Below are 24,992 nucleotides of genomic sequence, written 5' to 3' on the forward strand. Positions count from 1 at the left end.
TGCCATCTGGGCATTTCCTCTCTGGGAGGAATCTATTTTCATCTTAAGGAAATAAATAACAGACTTGAAGTCTGGGCTGGGGCTTCACTGTACAGGAGAAAGGGAATTCAGCAAACTGCTCCGCGGGGGGACGCGTGCCTGCCCCTGCCCCCCACCTCCAAACCAGAGTGCAAGGTCGCCAGTCTGAAAGGCAGCGTGCAGGTGTCTGCTGCTCATGGCCGGTGATCCTGTGATCGCGGTGTCTGCACAGGGCCGGACTGCTTCACCCAAGGCCCTCTGCCTTGGCCCTTCCCCGTCCCCCTCCTCCCCACCAGCCCAATGGGGCACTTCCTGGGACTTAGAGCCCCCAGTGCAGGACACAGCCTCTACAAAGACCCATAGCTGACCTGGAACCAGTTAGGAGGCTGGGTGGGCCGGGAGGGGGATGCTGTGGGAGGGGAAGGGGGAGGGGTGCAGAGAGGGTCTTGAGAGGAAGAAGGGGGCTGCAGGGAGCATGGAGATTCCATGGCTTTGGGGAAAGATCCGCAGGGGGGGTGACGGCAGGGATAGCGAATGTTCCCGTCCGCACAAGGGCTGGTTTGAGCCCCTGAGATCTCCGGACCTTGAGGCCAGAAAACGAGCAGGGTCCTCAGTTACCTAGTCCTCGCTTGTCAGGTCCCTTGCTGCCCCCTGATATGCGGGTTGCAGAACAAGCTGAGGTGCAGAGGCAACATCGGTGCCATCCGAACTTGGCTTCCAAAAGAAGTGCTCTTCAACAGTGTCCTAAAAAGTCCGTGTGTTGATGTGTGAGGTGTTAAGAATGTCACAAGGAGACGTTCCGGGAGGCCCCTTGCAATGAGATGGCGAGGAGCGCTGAAGTCTGGGCTTTCCGCGCTCTGTCCCCTCCCAAGGGTGCCCTCCGCGTGCGGGCCGCTCCCAAGTGCCCAGGCCCCAGCTCTGCACACGTGCACACACCCATCCTCGCTCCAGCTCACTTCTGGCTTCAGAGGCCTTACAGCCCTGAAGAGACAGAGGGTGAGTGGGGGAGGGGCAGAGAGAGGGAGACACAGAATCCGAAGCAGGTTCCAGGCTCCGAGTTGTCACCACAGAGCCTGACACGGGGCTCGAACCCACCAGCTGTGGTCAGGTCAGATTGTGACCTGAGCCAAAGACCGATGCTTAACGCTTAACCGGCTGAGTCACCCAGGCCTGGCTACAAGTTTCTTAATTCAGATGTTCTTCTCAAAGATTCCCGTGTTGCCCACAATTGTCAGGGATTATATTTAGTCTTTGAATGTCACCAGTTATGGAAAATCTTTGTCCTCTGGGAACATAATTCTTAGACAAAATCATGAGTCAGTAGCAGCCAGCCTGAATGCAAACTGGGATTATAGTAACAGAGTCAGGTGTCTTGTCTGAGAAGACTAAACGAAGCAAGGGGACGAGTTTTTGACCTGTGGCTGGGAATGGATTCTAACACTTGTTGTTTAATTTTTTTGAATGTTTATTTAATTTTGAGAGAGACAGAGCGTGAGCGGGGGGGGGGGGGGGGGGGGGGGGGGGGGGGGCAGACAGAGAGGGAGACACAGGATCCGAAGCAGGCTCCAGGCTCCAGGCTCCGAGCTGTCAGCACAGAGCTGGACGCGGAGCTCAAACTCACAGACCGTGAAATCGCGACCTGAGCCAAAGTCGGACGCTTAACCGACTGAGCCACCCAGGTGCCCCTCTACACTAGTTTTGAAAGGAATGCCAACGTTATTCTCAACATTTCTTTTTTTTTTAACATTTATTTTTGAGAGAGAGAGAGAGAGAGAGAGAGAGAATGTGGGCACAAATGCACGTGGGTGGGGGGAGGGGCAGAGAGACAGGGAGAGAGAGGATCCCAAGCAGGCTCCGTGCTGGGAGCGCAGAGCCCAGTTTGGGGCTCGAATCCACGAACCGTGAGTGAGATCATGACCTGAGCCGAAGTCAAACGCCCAACCGACTGAGCCACCCAGGCGCCCCTGTTCGCCACGTTCCCGATTCTTCGGGACAAGGGGCCTCCTGGTGTCATCCTGAAATGGCATCACCTCTTTAGGGGCTGTTGCTTCAAGATTGAAAAACATACTTTTATACTGTTTACTAGAAATGTGTAGTAAAACCTAACTGAAGCTTACTAAATGGTTTCATCCAAAGCAATTACACCAATAATTCACAAGTAAGTGTTTCCTAAAAGCTGGTGCTGCCTGACTTTCCATAGAAAGTGCGGTTTAAATGTATTTAAAGACGAGTTCTGGGGGCGCCTGGGTGGCTCAGTCGGTGGAGCCCCCGACTTGAGCTCCATGATCTCGCGGCTCGTGGGTTCGAGCCCCGCATCGGGCTCCGTGCTGGCAGCTTGGAGCCTGGAGCCTGCTTCGGATTCTGTGTCTCCCTCTCTCTCTCTCTCAGAAATAAACATTAAAAAAAAATTTTTTTTTCAGTAAGTAAAGATGAGTTCTTGTCAGTGACATCATCAACACACATGATACCAATCAGGTTTGCACATGAGTGATAGATGTCAGGAGAACCTTCTGGTCTCAGTGGGGAGTGACTTGGGGGGAAATTGGGCAGGTTTCTGCCTCACGCTATTTAAACTCATCACAGCGTGCTTTATTTATTTGAAATGACCACCCATGATGGCAGATAACATTCATATTCTAACTTAAGTATAAAAGGCGCATCCCACAGTTATATATAATAAGCAGCATGGGTTTTTTTAGATGGTCCTATCAACTGTGTTTATCAAGTGTGTTAGCATACGTAATTTCTCTTTAATAAACATTGGTTTCTTAATATGAGCACCTGTTTTGAATTCAAATGGTTCCTAATTCTGTTAGTGAGGCCCTGCCTCCTTAAAATCCAAGTGACGATTTTATAAAAATGAAATGAAATATTTGTGCCAGTTATATCCCCATTTATGAGAGTATGTTTCACATAAAACCAGTCCCGGACGGGTTTCGGGGGCGTGTACCCCATTTCAGAAGGCCCTGTGCCTGGAAGGGCCCCACGCTGGGATGTAATGTTCTGTTGCTGTCTTGAAATTCTTCATCGTTTTTTACCAAGGGGCCCCACGTTTTCATTTTGCCCTGAGGCCCGCAAATTCTGCAGCCGGACCTGTGAGATGCGCCATCAAAAAAGAAACCCATGTTCTGTGGTCACATACTTTGGGAGCTACTGCCTGTCCCTGCTCTCAAAGCTTCACTGCACACACCTGTTCCGATAGAGACTCTGGAAGGTCCTAACTTCCTTTAACTCAGCGTTTCCCAAATTTCTCTGGCCACACAACTTTGTTTTAAGACCTTTATTTCTGCCATAGGTACCTTTTTTTTTTTTATGTTTATTTTTGAGAGAGACAGAGTGCAAGGGGGGGAGGGGCAGAGAGAGAGGGAGACACAGAATCCGAAGCAGGCTCCAGGCTCCGAGCTGTCAGCACAGAGCCTGACACGGGGCTTGAGCTCACGAGCTGTGAGATCATGACCTGAGCCGAAATTAAATCAGACTATTAACCCACTGAGCCACCCAGGCTCCCCGCTGTTGTACTTTTAAAAAGCCAGTGATGTAGCCAAGGTGGCCTAATAGTATATTTTCTGGAACTGAGGGGAAAGCCATGTACCCTTTTATTTATTTTAAATGTTTCTTTCTTTTTGAGTGAGACAGAGCACAGGCAGGGGAGGGGCAGAGCAAGAGGGAGACACAGGATCGGAAGCAGGGTTTAGGCTCTGAGCTGTCAGCACAGAGCCCGACGCGGGGCTCGAACCCACGAACCGCGAGATCATGCCCTGAGCCGAAGTCGGACACTTAACTGACTGAGCCACCCAGGCGCCCCCCATTAACTCTTTTAAAAGCATGTCTCCAGTCCATCCTAGAATGTTAATTCCTTAAATCTGAGCAATTTCCCATGAAGCAGAACTGCCCCCAAACTTCCTCAAAACAATGGTAATCTGGCTTTTATGATCTTTGGAGAGCAACAGTTTTAGTCTTCCTTAATCAAACTGGAGATATTCGGAAATTTTGGCTCTGAATTTTGTATTTTGAATGTTTTCGCTCCTTCACAGGGAATTTTTAGAGTATGCTCTTCAGACATAGAGTCAAATTATAGTTTCGTCCAACGCTGTATTGCAAACTCTGATTTTGTTTAAACATTTCAGAAATGGGGCACCTGGGGGGCTCAGTCGGTTGAGCGTCTGACTTTGGCTTGAGTCATGGATCTTGCGGTTCGTGAGTTCAAGCCCCACATCGGGCTTGCTGCTGTCAGCACGGAGCCCGCTTCGGATCCTCTGTCCCTCTCTCTCTCCGCCACTCCCCTGCTTGTGCTCTCTCAAAAATAAATGAAACATTTTTAAAAGTTTTTTCAGAAACACTCCCATGTATCGCTCCGATACTCTGCCTTGCTTCTGGGACAAATAGCACCCCACAGGCGCCCTGAAGGTGGTTTTGCACTGTGGTTTCTCCAGATGCTCTTGGGGGCCCAGAAATAGGGAACACATCATGCCAAGGGTCCAGATGCAATGTCAGTGACGTGTTTTGCCCATTGGCAGAGTGCGTCTTAAAATCATGAGCGGCTTATGCGTTCTACATTGAAATATCCCAGGAGGAATTGAAAATAATGCTTCGGCCCGCCTCATTACTGATCTGTAGAACACATTATAAATCACAGAGGTCGCGTAGAAGCTGTCATTTCTTCTGCTCTGCGCACAGATCTGGTGTACGTTTTGGCCAGCAGCACAAATCATGTATGTGCATCCGTTCTCTTGTGCCCCACCAGATTATAATCCCTTCTGGGCATGCTGGCTTCAAGTAATATGGCCACCCGTCTCTTCTTCCCCCCTCAGAAAATGGCACAACCAGTGGGCTCGGATGCAAATGGTATGGCAACATACCGTGGGGGTTTGGCACTTGTTCCGGAACGGAGCGCTAAAGCGCCGATTTCAGTCTTATGCACAGGGAAACGAGGTTCTTGGAGACTTTTCCCAGTCTATCCCCAAAGAGCAAGGACTTAACAACGCTTGTTTGCTTATTGCTATGCAAGCTTTGCCAACTTTCTGAGTTCTGTATATCACGTGTCAAGTTTGTTCCCTTAGCCGTGTTAGATAACGATGGATGTCTCCAAAGTTCGTAAAACGGTAAAATTGAGAACTATTATGGGATGAGCGAAATGGGTGCAGGTGATTGAGAGGCACATGTGTTCCATTATAAAATAAAGAAGCCAGGGGGATGAAAAGTACAGCTCAGGGACTCGAGTCAGTAATATTGTAGTAACGTCTGGCAACGAGGCTCGTCGTGCTGAACACGGCATCACACGTACACCTGTCGAACCACCATGTTGCGCACCTGAAACCAATGTGATGTGGTGTGTCAATTGTACTTCCATGATAAAAATTCAAAAGCTATTGCAATTTAGGAGCTCAGAGAATATTACAAAATATTGGGGCGCCTGGGTGGCTCAGTCGGTTGGGCGTCCGACTTCGGCTCAGGTCACGATCTCGCGGTCCGTGAGTTCAAGCCCCGCGTCGGGCTCGGTGCTGACACCTCGGAGCCTGGAGCTGCTTCAGATTCTGTGTCTCCCTCTCTCTGACCCTCCCCCGTTCATGCTGTCTCTCTGACTCAAAAATAAATAAACATTAAAAAAAAATTTTTTTAATAAAATATTAAAAGTGCTTTGCGAACATTCTGTTGTTAGCTTTCCTGCCCAAATCAGACCTTCGTCGTCTTAGCCATGAAATCTCCACCCAGTGTCAGGAAGTGATGATTATTATCTTACTGACTTACATCATTAGTTCTCTATGTGTGTCTTCATGTCCCCGATTAGTTTTGAGGTTAAGGATGAAGACTGCCCCATGGGTGATTTGGAGACCGTGGCTGTTCATCAGTTCATTGATGATGAAGAGGACTGCCTGTCACCAGTTAATTGACCTTTTCCGGTGTTTCTTCGCAGCCCTTTGTCATACATGACATGGAGACACTGTGCATGGCCGAGAAGACTCTGGTGGCCAAGTTGGTGGCCAACGGCATCCAGAACAAGGAAGCAGAAGTCCGCATCTTCCACTGCTGCCAGTGCACGTCCGTGGAGACGGTCACGGAGCTCACGGAGTTCGCCAAGTCCATCCCTGGCTTTGCAAACTTGGACTTGAACGACCAAGTCACTTTGCTGAAATATGGAGTTTATGAGGCCATATTTGCGATGCTGTCTTCTGTGATGAATAAAGACGGGATGCTGGTAGCATATGGAAATGGTTTTATAACTCGTGAATTCCTAAAGAGCCTAAGGAAACCGTTTTGTGATATCATGGAACCTAAGTTTGACTTTGCGATGAAGTTCAACGCGTTGGAACTGGACGACAGTGATATTTCCCTTTTCGTGGCTGCTATAATTTGCTGTGGAGGTAAGTCGTTGACTTAACCTGGTGCCATGTCACCTGCAGCCTCCCGATCTGAAGAACAGCCGTAAATGTGGTACGCGCGGGAGTCGGGCACGTGGAGCGTGTGCTGGCAGGTGGGAGGGCATCTGAGCCCCTGCATCACCCCTGACAAGACTTAAGTGAGAATTACATCCTATCATGTTATATTACAGCGTTATACGCTAACATATGCAAATAAGTAGGGACGCCTGGGGGGCTCAGTCGGTTGAGCGTCTGACTTCAGCTCAGGTCATGATCTCGCAGTTCATGGGTTTGAGCCCCGCATCGGGCTCTGTGCTGATGGCTCAGAGCCTGGAGCCTGCTTTAGATTCTGTGTCTCCCTCTCTCTGCCCTTCTCCCATTCACTTGCTCTCTCTCTCTCTCTCTCTCTCTCTCTGTCTCAAAAATAAATAAACATCAAAAAAATTTTTTTAATTAAAAAAATACACAAATACCTATTTGTACATTATATAAACATGTCCTATTCATAATTATAATGCTATATACATAAGTCTATTTCTAATTATAATCATATCAAATATATATTCGGTATAATGGCGATATAATTTGATCTCACGTATCTCATATCTAATATATCTTAGATAGAATTATGTTATACTATACGGTGTATAATATTACTATTATATGATTCTGTTATTACAGGACTATGTCCATATTACCGACAGTATTGTATAGAGTGCCATATAGATGTTAGCACAGTTTTGTTGACTGTTGGTATATTTATCCTATTTCATAGTGAAAATCATTAGTAGCTAACTGGCAGATTGCAGTTTGCTTTGCCAAGGACGTGGATCCCACGGAAGGGACTCTGGGCTTTCGCCGGCTCTGCGGCTCCCAGAATCTTGGCTCCCCGTCATGTTCCTTTAAATAACCCTGTCCTGGTATAAGAAGGTCCTCCCTGCACTGTAAACTCGGCTGACCTTACCCAGCCTTGGGGGAGACCGATGGGGCGACCGCCCCCTCACGCTGCCACAAGCTCTTCCGTCCCCCCGGGTGCGCTCGCCCGCGGAGTTGAGGCTGGCCACGACCACCCAGACTCCGGCAGCCCCGCGAGGCCTGCCCCCGTTCCCATCCATGTGTGCACAGTCAGGTGGAGGGCGTCCTCGCGCTCTGGCGAAACGTGTAAAGTTGCAAAACGGTTGTGCGGAATCTACCGGTGACCACAGTTCAAAGGAAATTACAATCCTAGATCAAGCCTATATATACAGAAAAGTGGTGAGGTATCCATTAAACCCATATGATACATTAAACCTTTGTTTTTGAAAATCTGTCTAAAAAGTTAGTAAGTATAGGGGCGCCTGGGTGGCTTAGTCAGTTGAGCGTCCGACTTCGGCTCAGGCCATGATCTCACGGTCCGTGGGTTCGAGCCCCGCGTCAGGCTCTGGGCTGACGGCTCAGAGCCTGGAGCCTGCTTCCGATTCTGTGTCTCCCTCTCTCTCTGCCCCTAACCCACTCGCATCCTGTCTCTGTGTCTCCCCAAAAAGATAAATAAACATTAAAAAAAAATAAAAAATAAAGTTAATAATCATATTTGTGTTACAACCAAAAAAATAAAAACACCCACATCCTTAGCAACCCTTTAAAAAATCCTAGCTAAGGAGCAGGGCTTTAAAGGGAGCACTGCCTGTGGGGACAGCGGTGGGGGCGGGGTACTTTCTGGAGCAAAGGCAGGACACGTGGTCTCAGACCGGCCCAGGAAGTCTGGTGCTGAGGCTGCACTACCCCAGGGAAGGCACCCACTGTGAGTGTCGACCCTTCCCGCACAGATCTCAGATCTCGCCTCTCTGGCTTCGGGCAGCATCGTGTCCAGCTGGCGTCTGCCCTCCTACTCACATCTCACTCTACTTCCTATTTGGCTGAATCATGTCAGAAGACTCCTGTCTATACTGCAAAACCCCCTCTGAAACAATCACCACTCCTGAAATAATGGCGGAAAACCTGAAAGCGAATATCTAGTTTTCACTCAGGAAGAATTTCATTTCATCTTATGCAGCATCGGTTGTTTCCATCATCATCGGAATGTAAAGTTCTCCTAATGTTCTGGGGTTCTTCTCCTGACCAGTGGTGATCAGGTAAATGCATAAGGAAAGGGCCATGCTCTGAGGGAGCTGGTCGAGTTAAGGCCGTATAAATATTTCGGGCCGAGTATCTGTCCTGTCTGCCCCTACTAGGCCCAGTAACGTTGTCTTCCAGCTGAGTCATTATCGAAAGGCAGGCAGTAGAAGAAAGAAGGGTCAGGGACGCCTGGGTGGCTCAGTAGGTTAGCCATCTGACTCCGGCTCAGGTCATGATCTCATAGTCCATGAGTCTGAGCCCTGCATCAGGCTCTGTGCTAACAGCTGGAGCCTGGGGCCTGTTTTGGATTCTGTGTCTCCCCCTCTCTCTGTGCCCCTCCCCTGCTCACACACTCGCTCTCTCTCTCTCTCTCTCTCTCAAAAATAAATAAACATTACAAAAATTTAAAAAAGAAAGAAAGAAAGGTCATCCAAGGGGCGCCTGGGTGGCTTAGTCAGTTGAGCGTCCGACTTCGGCTCAGGCCATGATCTCACAGCTCGTGAGTTTCAGCCCCACGTCGGGCTCTGTGCTGACAGCTCGGGAGCCTGGAGCCTGCTTCGGAGTCTGTGTCTCCTTCCCTCTCTCTGCCCCTCCCCTGCTTGTGCTCTGTCTCTCAAAAATGAATAAATGTAAAAAAAAAAAAATTTAGAAAGGTCACACAAAATAAGGAGGTTTGCTTTCCCACACTGATAAATAGTTACAAGGCGCTAATGCTGTGACGATCCCAACCACCTCTTCTTTCTTTCGAGGATAGATCGGCCGGGCCTTCTCAACGTGGGACACATTGAAAAAATGCAGGAGGGCATCGTGCACGTGCTCAAACTTCACCTGCAGAGCAACCATCCAGACAACATCTTCCTCTTCCCAAAGCTCCTGCAAAAAATGGCAGACCTCCGGCAGCTGGTCACCGAGCACGCGCAGCTCGTACAGGTCATCAAGAAGACGGAGTCTGATGCCGCCCTGCACCCGCTGCTGCAGGAAATCTACCGGGACATGTACTGACGGCTGCGAAGCGAACGGCGAAGCGCGCGGCTCTCCGAGGGTCTTTCCAAGGCGACGCCCTACCACGTGACAAGTGGGAGCCACGCCCACTTTGCACAAATTCCACCATTCTCACCTTAGAGAACGGGACGAAAGCTCTAGGTAACCGGAACCCTAGTCCGCATTTCTCTCTCTCTCTCTCTTTTTCTTTCACACCAGGACTTCTCAGAGCATGCCAAGTACTGACAAGCTGGTGACAAGTGGCTAAGATGCAGTTCTTGGGAAGTCAAGGGGAGTGACGCGCAGCGGTCTGGTTTTGACTCACCCGGTGTTAGTGCGGATTTCTTCGTGTCGCGTTAGCAATTTACTGTCGGATTAACTGGTGACCTCGACATATGTGGTCGGCCTCCTCTTTTCCCCACCTTTTGACTCTTGTGCTCCTGTATCGTTTTGAAAACTAATCGGCACTTTTTAACTTTTATGATCCTGTAAATCTAGAGGAACCCAAAGGTTAGGTATGTAAAAAGCGGTAAAATATTTATTGGGAAGGTGTTAATTCTGTGTCCCGCGTGTGAGGAAAGACAGCATGCTGGTTTTTAATCGGAGGATTTAAAGTTTCCGAGATATGCCTGATAAGCCATCGGGATGCAGCGGCCGGTTGGTTTTCGCTGTCTTTGTGGTTGTGGCTAGTGCGCAGCAAAGGCCCGTTTCCAGGTTTGTGTGGAAGATCCCAGGAAGCCACGTCCCCAGACCGCCCCTGGGCTTGACGGCCGCCCGTTTCGAGCTGGCGTCTGTGGGAGCAAGACAAAAAGAAAGTATGTCAGGCTCTCTGTTCCTCTGACCTCTGTTTCCAAACCTGAACCGACCGAGTCAGGTTGTCTGGGGGCCACGAAAGCGTTTTCAGGAGCAAACTGACAAACGGTCTGTCGATGTTCCTCTGAGCCCTGTGTGTCAAGGCAGCTCCTTGGTCTTTTCCTGTGTCACTTTTTCAAATGGGCAGCTTTATTTTTTTAACCCTTGGTGAGAGCAGCTGCTCCCGAGAGTGGAGAAAATGAGGCAGACACGGGCCAGGGCAGGGGTGGTGGGGGCACCTGGAGAGTGAGGGGGGCAGGCACAGAGTCCTTCGTGTGGTAGCTTTCCCAACACCTAAAATACTTATTTCAGCCTTAAAGGTCATTTCTCAACCTCGGTCTGGTTAGGAAAGCAGTGTTGATCGTGGCTTTTGTCTAGAACATACGGACCCGGAAAGACTCTCTCTTTCTGTCCACCATGGAAGGTGAGCGTCCCATGGGAGGGTGGCGGCAGTCCCCGCCCTCCAAGCCAGGCCGGGCTGAGCCTGCCAGGGCTGAGGCTTCCGGCGGGGGGCGGGGGACACCGGCCACCTCTCCTCCCAGCAGCACTTAGGACCTGGTTGTGCCCTCAGCGCCCCTCCCCCTCTGTCTTTAGAAAATGTGGCTCTAGTGGGTCGATGCTATTTGCTGTTGGAAGAATGATCAGGATTGAAATTGATCAAGTTCCCAAGATCGGCACCCTGGGAATGCAGCCACAGAGAGGGCAGCTGAGGTTTCAGCTGGAAAAGGCAAACGCTACAACGGGAGCATCCTTTTCAGAATTAAACGTGGGTGGTACTTTTCACTTTTCACTCTGTGGAAAGATCCAGTTAAAGGATCTGTTGGAAGCAAGTGAAAGCATTTCCACATATGGATGACACCCGTCAAGAGGTCATCCGAAATCAGAAGGGAGCTCAGCTTTGAGTCAGAGGCGCGTCCGCGTCCTGCCCTAGGACGGGGCTCCCTGGATCTGTGGGGCCGAAGGGCCGTGGCTTGTCCACAGGTTCAGGGACAGAGGCTACATTCCGATGCCAGGTCCTTGCTGCCTCTGTTGACCACTGGCCTCTCTCCTGAGGTGCCCCAGATAGACGCTGTTCACAGACGTGGCCTCGGAAAGTGAGCCTCGAGACCCAGGCTTTCAGAAGAGTCGCTCACACCGTCTCTATTTTCATGAAACTTATTTTTGAAAACTCCTGATTTCATGCATCCTGTGGCGACAGGCTGACAAAGCCACAGGTCCTGTGTTCCTAGCGTTGGCGAGCATTTGGCACTCTCGGGGCCCAGCTAGACTCCCAGGCACGTTCCCGGTGAAGCCACAGAGGAGGCCACGGAGACCTCAGCTCGAAAGCCACTTGAACTCGTTCACGTTTATCACACATTCGTTTTAAATAATAGTCACTAATCGCCACTCAATATTTTGGGTCACCTATTGAAAAGTTTCTCAGACCACTGATAGTCAGATGGACAAACTGTTCACCAGTTCAAAATACTGTAGCATTTCCAGTAGGGACTCTTTAAACTGCATGCAGTGCCTGCTGGGTTTCAGTTGACGTCAGCGTGAAGTTCAGTAGATGGGACACAACAGGTTCAAGAAGCCTCGAGCCAGAGCCCGGAGCCCTTCCTCTCCTGGTGGACTGGCCCACGGGGCGGCTCCCCTCTTCACCAAGCCGCAAATGCCAAACGCCCGGGAGACCACAGGATTACGAACGGCCTTTGCAGGGCTGACAAGGATGAATCCTGAGCCCGGGAGCCAGCCGGACCTCTCCACCCGATTCCCCCAGCGTCCCTCCTCTTTTGCCTCCTGGGCAGGTCCGGCCGGGCGTCCCACACGCTGAATTCTGCCCCTGCCACCCTGAGGGCTGCACGCGCCTGCGGCCATTTCGGCGAGGCCCAGCATCATCAAAACCAGGGTGCTGGCCACTGCATCAGCACGCGGGGGAATCGCCGGAGCGCCAGAGAGCTGCTCCGTCCTTCCCTCCTTGCTCGAGTTTTCCCTGCAGCCTTCCTCAGACTCTTGGACGAGACGCATTGAGAGCATCTTCCTAAAGAGAGCACTTCCTAAAGAGTAAGAACGTGAAGTCCAGGAGAAGAAACGTGGTGCCCAGGGCGTTCCAGAATGCCCGCAAGAGCTGTCCCTGTGGTCAAGGGATTCTTTTCGTTTTCAAAGCAAGAACGTCTCTTTCCGGGTTTTGGATGCATTTCTTACTCTGGGCCGTCCAGAACTCTAAGGAAACGAGCAGCCTCAAGGGCCGCGTGGCGGTCCCCGAGACCGGGCAGCGCCCCACGATCTGAGCAGAAGCTCGAGGCACAAGTACGATCCTTGGTTTAGCGTCTGATGAGAAGTCAACTGTCCATTCAGCCACTACTGTTTCCCCCAATCCACAGCGTAGCAGCTACCTCAATGAGCTACGTCAAAAGGCACTGTTAAAATTAAGGTGCACAAAACGCGTGGGGTCCTTCTGGAGCATCTGGGGTCAGGCTCACCTTTCTTTGCGCACAGAGAGATGGAAGGTTATGGCTTTCGGAAGGCACTCTTGTTGTTTAAAGGGAGCCTCGGAGATACACACGTGCAGAAGTTGCTGCCCCGTTTAGCGTGACAGAGTTGGAGCATAACCCGGGTCTAGGAGACATGACAGAGGTCACTGCCTGCATTGACCTGCCCCGCCGAGGGCCTCCCCTCCGCCTGAGCCCGCTGGCTGCCTAAGCCTGCCAGACGAGGGTGGGAGGAGGTGCCTCCGAGCAAACCTAGCTGGGCCGTGACTTTCCGGGCTCACCCCTAGTTGGTGCACCTGTGGCCCTGTGCTGACTCTGGGCCTTCCCTGCCTCTTGCTCCCTTCTTCAAAACACAGTGGCACCAAGCACAGTTGACACTTAGCCACTGGATACATGACGGTTTCCTTGTCTTCACCCCGTGGCCACACCTGTCTTTGCAACGTCTTACGAACTTGTGTTTAAATAGGGGGTGCACGGTTTCAGCCAAGTCCGGTGCTCTCGAGACCGACTGGGCCACTAGCCCGGCCCTACGTGGGGTGCTTCTGGGGAAGCAGGGAAAGCCAGCCACCTTCAAAGTGCCTCTTCCCCGTGTGACCTTTCAAAGCTCGGGTCCCACTAGGAAAACATGTCCAGCGCTCATGGCCCACCACCTACGGCATGGACCTTTACCGCCCTCAAAGCAGGCTCCTGCAGCCTCCAGCTCCCAGCCTCTTGAGGGGCTCAGCGGAGATCATCCCAGGTTCCAGTGGAAACATCTGGGCTCGGGGTGAGGCCCGCCTGGCCTTGTGCGTCTTTGGCCTCGGGTGTAGCAAGCACACTTCACCTCCTGCCGGCACTTCCAACGGGCAGGGTGGCCTGACCCCGTCCTCCCCTGCAGGTGTTCCTGGAGGGGTCACCTGCTTAACGCCTTTAAGTTCATGGCAGTGATGTCAATTCAGGATGGCAGGGACATTCGACTGTGCACGTCACAGACCGAGATCGGTGCCACCAACTGAGGGCTATTAAGAAGCGTCTGAGGAAATGTTTTCCACGTAGCCAGTCTTCACCGCACTGGCACTGCCCGGCACTCGGCAGCCCCAAAGCCAGGCTCTCTGTATTTGTTCTCCTTTTTTAAAAGTGGCCCAGCTTCTCCTAACTCTTGGTCCAAGCTGATTTATGGGGTTCCCCTGCCATTTTTTTTTTTAATGTCTTTTATTTATTTTGAGAGAGAGAAAGTATGCAAGCAGGGGAGGGGCAGAGAGGGAGGGAGAGACAAAGAATCCCAAGCAGGCCCCATGTCAGCTCAGAGCCCGATGCTGGGCTCGAACTGATGAACTGTGAGATCTTGACCTGAGCCGAAATCAAAAGCCAGACGCTTAATCAACTGAGCCACCCAGGCGCCACACCACTGCCACTTTAATAGGATTCAGGAAAATGGTCATCGACCCCCAGCCTGCCAAACACACCAGAGTAAGAATTAAAGCAGTGAATTTGGTCAGACTCGGGGTATGGGAGGTCCATTGCATCATTGCATTTCTCTGGAAACCACAAGGCAAACCAGAATGTGTTACTGAAAGTTTTATAAGAGGAAAAAAAAAAAAAAAAAAAAGACAATCTTCATGCTTTAGTTTAAAGAATTACATAATTCTTTCCATTGTGCTGTTTTCGTGGAATGCGGCAGGGTGTCTTAAGCTTCAGTTTGGTGGGGTGGGTTGAGGCTCATAAAAAAGCTGTGGCCGTGGCCCGCGTGTCAGGACAACGGGCGAGAGGCTGCTGGCCGGGGTTACTTGCGCGGCCCTCGGCCAGCTGGGGCCCTGGGGCGGTCTTCTCACCTCTAGAGCGGGGCTCCCAGCGGACCACTTGCCTCTCCACATTTCAGTCCGAACCAAGAGGAGTGCGACCGTTTCCCACCCACCTCAGGAAAGGGGGGGCCATACCCTGTGGCCCAGCTGACATACAAACAGCCGCGCCCTGTCGGAACTCTGCAGAAGAGCACAGACCAAGCTGCATCCACGTTCCATGTCTCACCTTGACTGGAGCGACCGAAAACATCAAGGACCCCGGTGGCCCCGTAGCTGTTAAATGCATCATTTGCAAAAGCAAACAAACAAACAAAAAACTAAGAAACAATTTTTTTTTTTTTTTTTTTACATCAGAGATAATATTAAGACTTGGGTCAGATTTTTCCATTTAAAATGTTTGCTAGTTTAGGTCAAGTGTGAAAGGCCTCCCCACGTGCTTCTCCAGAGAAGGGAATGTACCAGCCTCCTCCTCCTCCCTCACCCTTTTCTCACCCAGCAACCAAACTTCATTTAATACGATCAACTGCAGTATCGCGCCATCCAGGGCAGGGACACGCCCTCCACCCTGAGCCCTGCCTCCAAGGGCACGAGGGGAGCCCCAAAGTGGGGGCATGCGGGCCACTGAGTCTCCTGGCCCAGAGGGGGTCCCCCGGCCTCCGCGTGGCCTCTTCAAGCAGGGAGATCACGCTCCAGGCCCAGAAGACAAGTGCGTGACCGATCTTTTCAGAGTAAAATCATTCACTTTCGGAAAATATCTTCTCTTTTAAAAAGCACAGATGGCCTGTTCCTGTTTCCAGGCCTCATAAAAAACGTACCTCACAAAAGATGAATACCACTCAGTACCCTTTTCAGTAAGATTACGGTATTTGTGTTTGAGTATCGTTATTTTTTCTACACTGTACGGGAAAAAGAACCAGGTTGATAGCTATATCTTAAATACTGTGATTCAAGTTTTTTAAAAATCTAGTATAAATATCTTACTAACTTATAATCATGCGTTTGACGACAGAGATTTGGGATCTTTTGAAATCGGTATTAGTTGACATACTCTTAGCAGCCTGGCTCTTGAACCCTACTGGAAGCACAAAGGAAGCCAGAACAGAACAGCTGAGACACAATTGCACACGCACACTCACGCCGCCGGTCCTCTCTCCCGAGCCACTCGCAACTTACTTCCCGCGTCAGTCCGTTCCCTTCGTCTTACCCCACATGCGTGAAGCACAAGCCAGCGGACCTTCACCGTCTCTACAAGCAAGGCTGCGAGAGACCCAGGCCACAAGTCACGTACTCCTCACAGCAGTGCCTGCCGAAGACCTGAACTAATCCTGTGCAGTAAGTAGCTGTCTGTTCTTCAGGGAATTATGACCTGTGGGTTTTTACCAAAGAACTTGGGCAATTTGAAATATTCTGATGGAACGTGTGCGCCGGCTGCTTCCCTGGCAGTGCCCAGATGGGCCAGCCCGAAGCATAAACAGAAACCACAGCCCCCACGGCACTCCGTGTCGTTTTCAGTGCCTTGGCAAAGCTTCCTGGTGCGTATCCCCCGCCCCTGGGATCCACAGGCCGTTGTACCGAAAGCCGAGGGGGAGGGTGACCCACGCACATCAGCACATCAGATGGGTGCAGATTTCCAAAGCAAGACTGAGCTTGGTTTCTTGGTGTGTTTATCATTACCATTTTTAGGTGCCTTATATTCCCCAAGTATTCAGGGGCGGACAGACCCCTTGTCATAATACTAGACAGGAGCGGTTCCAAAGCAGACCTTTTAGAGCAGGTTCTGGTGTCCTCTCTCTGGCTCTGGGTGGAGCATGCAGGGCCTCAGGGAGCAGGGGTGTGCAGAGAAAAGCAAAGGTAATCTTCCTAGTCACGTTAACGGATAGTGGTTCCAAGGAATTAGAAAATGGCTATAAAATAACTTTAATTTCTAAAAATCTTTGGTCCTCTTCTTTTTTTCCTGCTAGGAGATTGAACTGATCACATGTATTGATTTATATCCTGAGTTTGTGGGAACGTACAGGTTTGGAATGTCCTACTGTAAGACTGATGAATGTAAGGAGTTAATTTCAGGGTACAGCGTTGCCTTAATGGTTTTAAAGAATAAAACTATTTTTTAAAATTACTTGGTGAGTTTGAGTGATGCTGTGAGGTGAACGTTCAGCTTGAAAATTCCTGGCCGTAGCATCTGCCCTCAGCCCAGGACAGCACCCCGCTCAACCCTGCACCTGCACAGGGGCCTTCACCTGTAGCCTTAAGTCCTTCTTCAGTGGACAGCATGGCCCTAGAACAGTGTGACCCTGAGATGACAGCCGTCTATCTGACATAACATGACATACGGGGAGCATCTGAAACAAACCCAGTGCACAGATCAGCCGATAAAAGCTCTTTTTCCGTTCTCTCCTCAAACACGCATCTCCCGGCCGGTGAGGTGGCCTTGCGGTACTTACTAGGTGAGACCGCCCCGTTCTGCCCTCTGAGAACCACAGAGGCTCACACACGGTTGAGTGTGTCACCGCCTGGGGGCCGGGAGGGCAGGGGTGCCCGGGGCAGCCTATAGTCCACTGAGGGCTGGTGCTGAGTTCCCTGAAGTTTCCAGAGCAGAGTGAGGGAAGGGAAGGCAGGGGAAGGCATTCCTCTCCCTTGGGCTGGAGCCAGAGCCTGAGGGGACAGAAAAGGCTGGAAGTAGCAACACCCAAGCCCCACTCCACGCCAGATCCAGAGTGCCACGGAGAACAGCTGTCCTGCAAATGTTTCAGGGGAAGGATTACTTTCCAAAACGTTAACTGGTTGTCTGGGTTTTTAATTATAAATCTAACACATGACCGAGATTAAAAACATGTTCTAAGCATCACAAGGGTGGGAAGTGAAATCCTACTGTCCCCAGGCCCCCTAATCTCTCTCCGCACACCCGGGCACATTCCCGCAGGTCACTGTCCTGCGTGATCTGCGTGAACGCTCACTTCCGGGGACACGGGAAGCGGGAGGCCCCAGCCCTCCTGCCTCCAGGTGAGCAGGAAGGGACAGGTGGCCTGGGCCAAGACAGGGAGCTTTGTCCCTTGGCTTCTGTGTCCTCGGGGTTGGGCAGAGCACCATGTCACCTGGAGGCAACTCCTGGATCTGACGAATAGTGCGAAGGGCACAGAGGGCCCCGAGGGGGCCGCGAGTGAGCAGGAAACAAGCCGGGGGATGACCCTGCAGGAAGGCCTAGAGCCCCAGGTCCGGAAGGAGAGCAGAAGGGCCAGCAGGCCCAGCCCTGGCTGGCTTTGTGCCAGTTCTCAGCCGTTGCTCGGTTCCTGCCCTGTGGTCTCAACGTCGAGGGCGGCTCTGGACGGGGCTAGGTCTGCAGGAGGTGTGGTCTGAGGTCAGCCTTCTGAGGGCCTTCTCTGCATGTCTCCCTGTCCTCTTGCTGCCGCAGGCTGGGCCCCAGGTCCCTCCAGCTCCCAACGCTGCTCCTGATGGCCCTGAAAAGGGCCGGGCAGAGCAGTTCCCAGCTCAGCCCCCTCCCTGGCCCAGGCTGCACTCATGTCCTCGAACCAGGCTGGCTGGCAGGCTTCTTTGACGGACCTTTCCTTTTCCCCAAGTCTTGCCGAATTTCCCAAGGGAAGGCATCGATGTTCTCCTGGACACAGGGGAGGCAAAATCTCTTGGAATAGAATAAACTGCACTCCTGAAAGAGCAAAGGGGAAGGGTGGGGGCTAAGTACCACAGAATGGGGAGCACGGAGCAGCTCCTCCCCAAGCCCAGCCCTTTCCACACACGGCAGGCGGGGGTGGGGGGGGGGTGACCAGAACAGCACAAGGGAGAGCAGGGGCTGGGGGCTGGCCAGCCCCCTCCAAGAACGTGGCCATCACCTAAGGGAAAAAGATGGAGGAGAGAGGGGGCAGGAAACACACCCAGACCCTTCAGGCAGTGGGGTGTCCGGGGGTTTTGAGCCTGCGATAATCACTCACCGAGGCTGGCAAAGGCGTCAAAGAGAGAGGCAACGCAGGCCTGGGTTAACCAGGGTGAAAGAGGACTCTGGGGTCTGCCCTGCTCCGTCGCGGTCAAGGGCAAACAATAAGTCGGAGCAGAGGCCACACCTAAACAGTCAGAAATCCTAGATCCCTCCCTCTCCTGGTTATCGCACGAGTGGGACACAGACTTGGTAACCACCAGTGCTGGGGGCAGCACCGCAGACCGAAAGGGCCAGAGCAGGTGGCTGGTCTGGGCAGGAGGTCACAACCACAGCCATTCTCCCCTGTGCCCATCCTCTGTCACTGAACTACGGAGACTCATTGCCCAGGCCCTGTCCAAAGACTGCTTTCCCAGCCCCTTCTGCCACTGGGTGTGGCCACATGGCAGCTCTGTGCCACCTCCTGGTCATGCCCTTTGAAGGAATGGGGATGTGCTCCCTGTCTCTTCCTGCTGGCGGGAGCATAGGTACGACGGCAGGAGCCGCAGCAGCCACCGTGGACCCAGTGGATGTGACGTGCTGAGTGGCAGCAGTGTCTTTCCTGCCGGCATCACCTGCTCTGGACTCTTACACGTATGAAAAATAAGTGAATACGGTTTGTCATAATCATGCCACTGTATTTTGGGGTCTCTGTTCCAGCAGCTCAGAGTGTGCCTCGGCTAAGACAAGGCTGCCCTTCCTACAGTTCTCAGGAGAGAGCTATTCCCGTGTAAGAGAGAGGACTCACTTGTCACTAACTGTTCCATCAAAGAACACTGGAGACTTCGGAGACCACGCGGGGCACCCTCTCCTCTGCTCACCAAGGGCAGCCCAATTTGTAAGCGTGGCATTCAAGGCTTCTCGCCACCTGGCGCCGCCCCCCTTTCTGGTCTTCATCTCGCAGCTTCCTCTCTGCCACTGAGTCCTCACTAGCCGCCCATCTCCAAACACCCCAGGCCTCTGCCTCGCGGAGGCTTCCTCCCACCCCGTCAAATCTCATCACCTTGGCCTAGCAGGGACAGAGGCTGTTTAAACCTTGTTGGCACTTTGCCCCCTGGCAGAAAGCCCAGGGACCCCTCTACTGCCCGTCACTCGGGTTACGGGGGCCGCACTCCTCCACCTCCCTCCATCCTCGGGTTTTCAAACAACACGCTCACCACCCTGGTGGACTGGGCCCACTCAACCTCTCCAAACCTGTTTCCTCATCTATCAGATCAGTATAACACGGTTTTGCCCAGCTAGGCTTGGGCCAGATTGAAGGAGTCTGCACTGGTAAAACAGGCCCCAAGCACAGGAATGCTCAAGAATGCTCCAGAAAGCACAGTTCCTTCCTCTGGAAGGTCCCGCCAAGAACAAGTAGGAAGAAGGTCACCGTCCCACGGAGAGAAGAACAATGGCCACCCGCATGGCTGGTGCAGGGTGGGGGAAGGGCTGTCAGCACCCACTGCTCAGCCAGCACGGAGACCCTGCGACTGACCCCAGCCCGCCCCTCCGCCTGTCTGCTCACTTCCGTTGGCCGCAGGACCCATCCATAATGAGGTGGCCTCCAAGAACCCCCCGGCCCCCACCGAGTGACTGGGAGGGCTCCTAGGATCACCCAGCAAGGAAAGGCGGATGCTCACGCCGACGTCAGGAAGGCTCACGTGTCACCTTTCCCACACTCGTGCATGTGGGGTCCCGGCCACGGGGAGGGAGGGAAGGCAGCCCCAGCCCACGCAGCTTACCCACCGGGCCCACACACACCAGCCGGCTGCACAAACTGCACTGAGAGCCAAGGACCAGGAATCCGCCCTTGTCTGAGGTGAAGGGGTCCTTCATGACGTAACTCTCCTCCAGAAGGCTGCAGGACGGTAAGGCAGGTGTCGGTCTCCGGGTTAAGGGGGGTAGGAAGGGGCCTGGAGGTTCCGGAGGAGCTGGGTGACCCCTCAGGACACTCCTGAAGTGTCCAGAGCCTGGACAGGGATGGACCTACAGCTCAACACCCAAGTCGTGCATCACACTCAGGCTGGCACCAGCCAACAGCTCCGGCCAGGGGGCCTGGGGGAGGGGGGGGGGCTTCCGTGGCCAGGAGCCTGAAACGGGGTACTCACACGACAGACTGGGTGTCAGGGGGCTTCTGCCCCACGTAGCTGTATGGGGCTGTCAGGGCACAGAGCTGGCACTTAAACACACCCAGGGGACGGTGGTCTGCCTCACACTCCATCTGCAAGTTCAAGAGACAGGGCGCATCACCTGCAGAACCAGGAACTGTGCTCATCCCCTAAGCCTCCGGCTGCGTGTTTCTTACCCGTAAGACCCAGGACACCCCTTACAGACAAGGAACCTCAAGTTCAAAGTAAGCGGACAAAAATCAACCCAAGTTCGCGCGAGTCAAGGCTCTGGGCGATGCTTCAAGCCTCAACGGACTACAGAATCCGCTCCGCCCCTGGCCATTTGAGCCCTCTTTACCTCCGACAGTACCTATTTCCAGGACGGCCCCCTCGCACCCTTCGCCACCCTGCACTTGCCCGCCTCCTCGCTCTCGCTCCACCTACAAGGCTTCCCCCCACCTCCACCTCCGGAACCTCCCTCGGGCTACTTCCAAGATTTTCTCTTATTTTTGGCCTTCGGCAGTTTGAATATACACATCTACGGGGTTTCTTTTCCGTACTGATCCTGTTCGCGCTTCTCTAAGCAAAGGGGGCCGATGCAAGTCTCCCCCGGCTTCGTCAGCCCCCCCTACGTCCGGAAGGCGGCCGCGCCATCTCCGCCTGCCTGCCTCAGTTTCCTGGAGGGCTGCGCACGCCCGAGCCCGCCTCCGGGGAGCCTTCCCGCGTCCTCCATCCCACCCCAACGCCGCGGGCGGCCGCTCGGACCTCGGAGCCCGGGACACCACAAGCCTCCGCCGAGCCGCCAGCGCCTCCAGGACGCGCCACTCGCCGCCGGTAACCGGCCCGGCCCAAGGCGCTTGCGCGGCCCCGCCCCCGCCCCTGACGGCCCCGGCCCCGCCCCCGACGGCCCCGGCCCAGGGCGCGTGCGTGGCCCCGCCCCCGGCAGCCTGGGGCGGAACTTCAGGGCGGACTTCCGGCTGTGGGGCGCGGCGGCGGCTGCAGTGAGTCAGGTCTTCCTCTGGTAGGAGCGCGTCGAGCGGGTATAGTGTTGGCGGCTGGTCCCAGGCTCCCGTTTGCTCTCTGGGGGTTGGGACTTTATCCTTTGGGGACTTGAGAAATAAGGAATATCTGGGAATAACAACTACTCCTGGACCTGGGCCCCAGGGATTTTAACAAGCACTCTGATGTTCTTTCTAGCGGTTTTGACCTCGGGGTGCTTACGGCAAGGGTATTTTTTGGATCAATTCAAAGATCTTCTACTGTTGGGGGTTTTTTCTGGGTCTGCCCAAAGGTGGACCATCTGGAAGAAGCATTGCATATATAACCTGTAACCACTCAGATACACGACCTTGATCTCAGGAGAGAGATCAGGTTAGACAAGTTACCAGATGGACTAGATAGGGGAGCCAAGGGAAATACTCAAAGAGCAAATATTCGTCTTTGTTAGAAAGTAAAGTTAATTTTAAATTTGAGCTATCCACAGCTTTTAGTATAAGTTTACCAAAAAAGTCCACGAGGTTTAATATTATCCCCAAATATATATTTTTTTAAATAGTTTCCCTGGGTGGCTCAGTGAGTTAAGCAGCCGACTCTTGATTTCAGCTACATGTAGAGAAACTACATGTAGGATAAGCACTATATCAAAACAATGAAACAACTGGCCACAGAATGGGAAAAGATACTTCCAAAAGATGTATATGATAAAGGACTGTTATCCAAAATATACAAACAACTCTAAAAAACTCAACTAAAAGAAAACCTGATTTAAAAATGGGCCAAAGACCTGAACAGACATCTCACCAAAGAAAATATAGACGGGAGGTAAGCATATGAAAAGATGCTCCATGTCCCAGATCATCAGGGAAATGTGGATTTAAACAATGAGTTACCACTCCATACTTATTAGAATGGCCAACATCCAAACGCTCACAACACCAAATGCCAACAAGGGTGTGGAGCACCAGGAACTCTCCTTCATGGCTGGCGGGGCTACAAAATGGTGCAACCATTTGGGAAGATGGTTTGGCATTTTGTTACAAAACTAAACATACGCTCAGCATACAGCCCAGCAATCATACCCCTTGGGACTCCCCAAAGGCGTTAAAACTTGCGTCCACACAAAACCTGCATGTGGGTGCAGGGTATAGCAGTTCTGTGCATAATTGCCCAAACTTGGATGCAACCAAGATGTCCTTCAGCAGGTGAATGGATAAGTAAACTGTGGTCCATCCGGGCAATGGAATCTTACTTGAGACTGAAAAGAGAGGTGTTATCAGGTTATGAAAAGACATAAAGGAAAAAAACAAAAAAAAAAACAAAAAAACAAACAAACAAAAAGACATAAAGGAAACTTAAATGCATGTTACTAAGTGAAAGAAGCCAATCTGAAAAGCTTATATATTATATAATTCCCACTATATGACATTGTGGGAAAGGCAAAACTATGGAGAAAGTAAAAAGAGCAGTGGTTCTCAGGTGTTACAGGGGAGGGAGGGATGAATAGTTGGGACACTGAGGATCTTTAGGGCAGTGAAATTATTCTGTATGGTAATATAATAGTGGATCCATATCATTACACATTTGTCCGAATTCCTAGAACATACGACACCAAGAGTGAGCCCTAACGTCAACTATGGGTTTGGGGTGACAATGTAGATTCACCAGTTGTAACAAACGAACCACCTGGTGGATGTTGGTAACTGGGGAGGCTGTGCATGTGGGGGGAGGGGGGGGTCACTGGAAAATCTCTAGCTTGTTTGAGGTGAACCTAAAACTGATCTAAAAAATAAAGTATCTTTTTTTTTTTTTCCAACGTTTATTTATTTTTGGGACAGAGAGAGACAGAGCATGAACGGGGGAGGGTCAGAGAGAGAGAGGGAGACACAGAATCGGAAACAGGCTCCAGGCTCTGAGCCATCAGCCCAGAGCCTGACGCGGGGCTCGAACTCACGGACCGCGAGATCGTGACCTGGCTGAAGTCGGACGCTTAACCGACTGCGCCACCCAGGCGCCCCTAAAGTATCTTTTTAAAAACACCAAAATAGCATTCAAATTTGATGCAGGGAAATGAGAACTAGGGAATAGAAACATTTGATGCAGTCTGAATCAGAAGATTCGTGCCAAATAATCCTGGAACTTATCTCTATAGAGACTACTTTCAGGCCACTTTGGATCAAGGTGGATCTCTATCGAAAAGGGATTTGAACAAAGTGAGTGGACTGGGGCAGTTTCCGCTTCTCTCTCTCTCTCTCTCTTTAATGTTTACTTCTGAGAGAGAGAGAGAGAGAGAGAGAGAGAGCGCAAGGGGGAGGGGAAGAGAGAGAGGGAGAGAGAGAATCCCAAGCAGGCTCTGCACAGTCAACGCTGAGTCCGACACAGGGCTTGAACTCATGAACTGTGAGATCATGACCTGAGCTGAAGTCGGACGCTTACCCGACTGAGCCACCCAGGTGCCCCTCCACTTCTCTTAATAATATCCCAGCACTGGAAAATGTGAACTTAGCAAAACGCAAATACCTTCTGGATGGAGGTAAACTGTGAGAAATGGTGGTAGACATGAGATGAGGATAACATTTAGATGAAGAAATGAAAGTTTTTCACATGTGCTGTCTTTACGACGTGTAAACATGACATTGACATCCGTGGGTTCAATTCTAAATTTAAAGATTGAAGAATTTTATTGACGGGGCTCCTGGGTGGCTCAATCGATTAAGCATCTGACTTCAGCTCAGGTCATGATCTCATGGTTCATGAGTTCGAGCCCCTCATCAGGTTCTGTGCTGACAGTTCAGAGCCCAGAGCCTACTTCAGATTCTGTGTCTCCCTCTGTCTCTCTCTCTCTGCCCTCTCCTGCTCCCGCTCTGTCTCTCTCTCTCTCTCTCTCTCCTGCTCTGTCTCTCAAAAATAAATAAACATTGGGGCGCCTGGGTGGCGCAGTCGGTTAAGCGTCCGACTTCAGCCAGGTCACGATCTCGCGGTCCGTGAGTTCGAGCCCCGCGTCAGGCTCTGGGCTGATGGCTCAGAGCCTGGAGCCTGTTTCCGATTCTGTGTCTCCCTCTCTCTCTGCCCCTCCCCCCGTTCATGCTCTGTCTCTCTCTGTCCCCCAAAAAAATAAATAAAAGTCGAAAAAAAAAAATAAATAAATAAACATTTAAAAAATTATCTTTAAGAATTTTATTGACCGGGGCACCTGGGGGGCTCAGTCAGTTAAGCGTCCGACTCTTGGTTTCAGCTCAGGTCATGATCTCATGGTTTGTGAGTTCGAGGCCCAAGTCAGGCTCTGAGCTGACAGCGCGAGCCTGCTTGGGATTCTCCCTCTGTCTCTGTCTCTGTCTCTCTCCCTCCCCTGTGCATACTATCTCTCAAAATGATTAAATAAACTTAAAAATTATCGAGAATTCCACTTGCCACTCCCCTCA

The 24,992-nt window shown here is 51.8% G+C and overlaps 2 protein-coding genes across 4 annotated transcripts in view; one reads left to right on the forward strand and one right to left on the reverse strand.

The window, feature by feature from the left end:
* Window positions 1–12,594, forward strand: part of PPARA (peroxisome proliferator activated receptor alpha) — a 70,102-nt gene extending 57,508 nt beyond the window's left edge. For both annotated transcript variants that reach the window (XM_045466435.1, XM_045466434.1), the window contains exons 7-8: window positions 5,933–6,380; window positions 9,226–12,594. In XM_045466435.1, the coding sequence (XP_045322391.1) occupies window positions 5,933–6,380; window positions 9,226–9,473 (696 nt within the window). In that variant the 3' untranslated portion in view covers window positions 9,474–12,594. The remainder of the gene's footprint in view (window positions 1–5,932; window positions 6,381–9,225) is intronic.
* A 4,743-nt stretch (window positions 12,595–17,337) lies between these two features.
* On the reverse strand, window positions 17,338–21,441 carry CDPF1 (cysteine rich DPF motif domain containing 1). 2 transcript variants are annotated; one of them, XM_045466437.1, is made up of 4 exons: window positions 21,340–21,441; window positions 20,575–20,687; window positions 20,213–20,324; window positions 17,338–18,220 (listed from the first exon to the last, which is right to left on the reverse strand). In XM_045466437.1, the coding sequence occupies exons 2-4, from the start codon at window positions 20,685–20,687 to the stop codon at window positions 18,074–18,076; spliced, it is 372 nt and encodes a 123-aa protein (XP_045322393.1). In that variant the 5' UTR covers window positions 21,340–21,441; the 3' UTR covers window positions 17,338–18,073. The 2 variants fall into 2 exon arrangements, with proteins under 2 accessions (XP_045322393.1, XP_045322392.1); XM_045466436.1 differs by having other exon boundaries at window positions 21,135–21,427.
* Between the last annotated feature and the right edge of the window lie 3,551 nt (window positions 21,442–24,992).

Source organism: Leopardus geoffroyi, chromosome B4 (assembly GCF_018350155.1).
Source record: "Leopardus geoffroyi isolate Oge1 chromosome B4, O.geoffroyi_Oge1_pat1.0, whole genome shotgun sequence".
Classification (NCBI taxonomy): Eukaryota; Metazoa; Chordata; class Mammalia; order Carnivora; family Felidae; genus Leopardus; species Leopardus geoffroyi.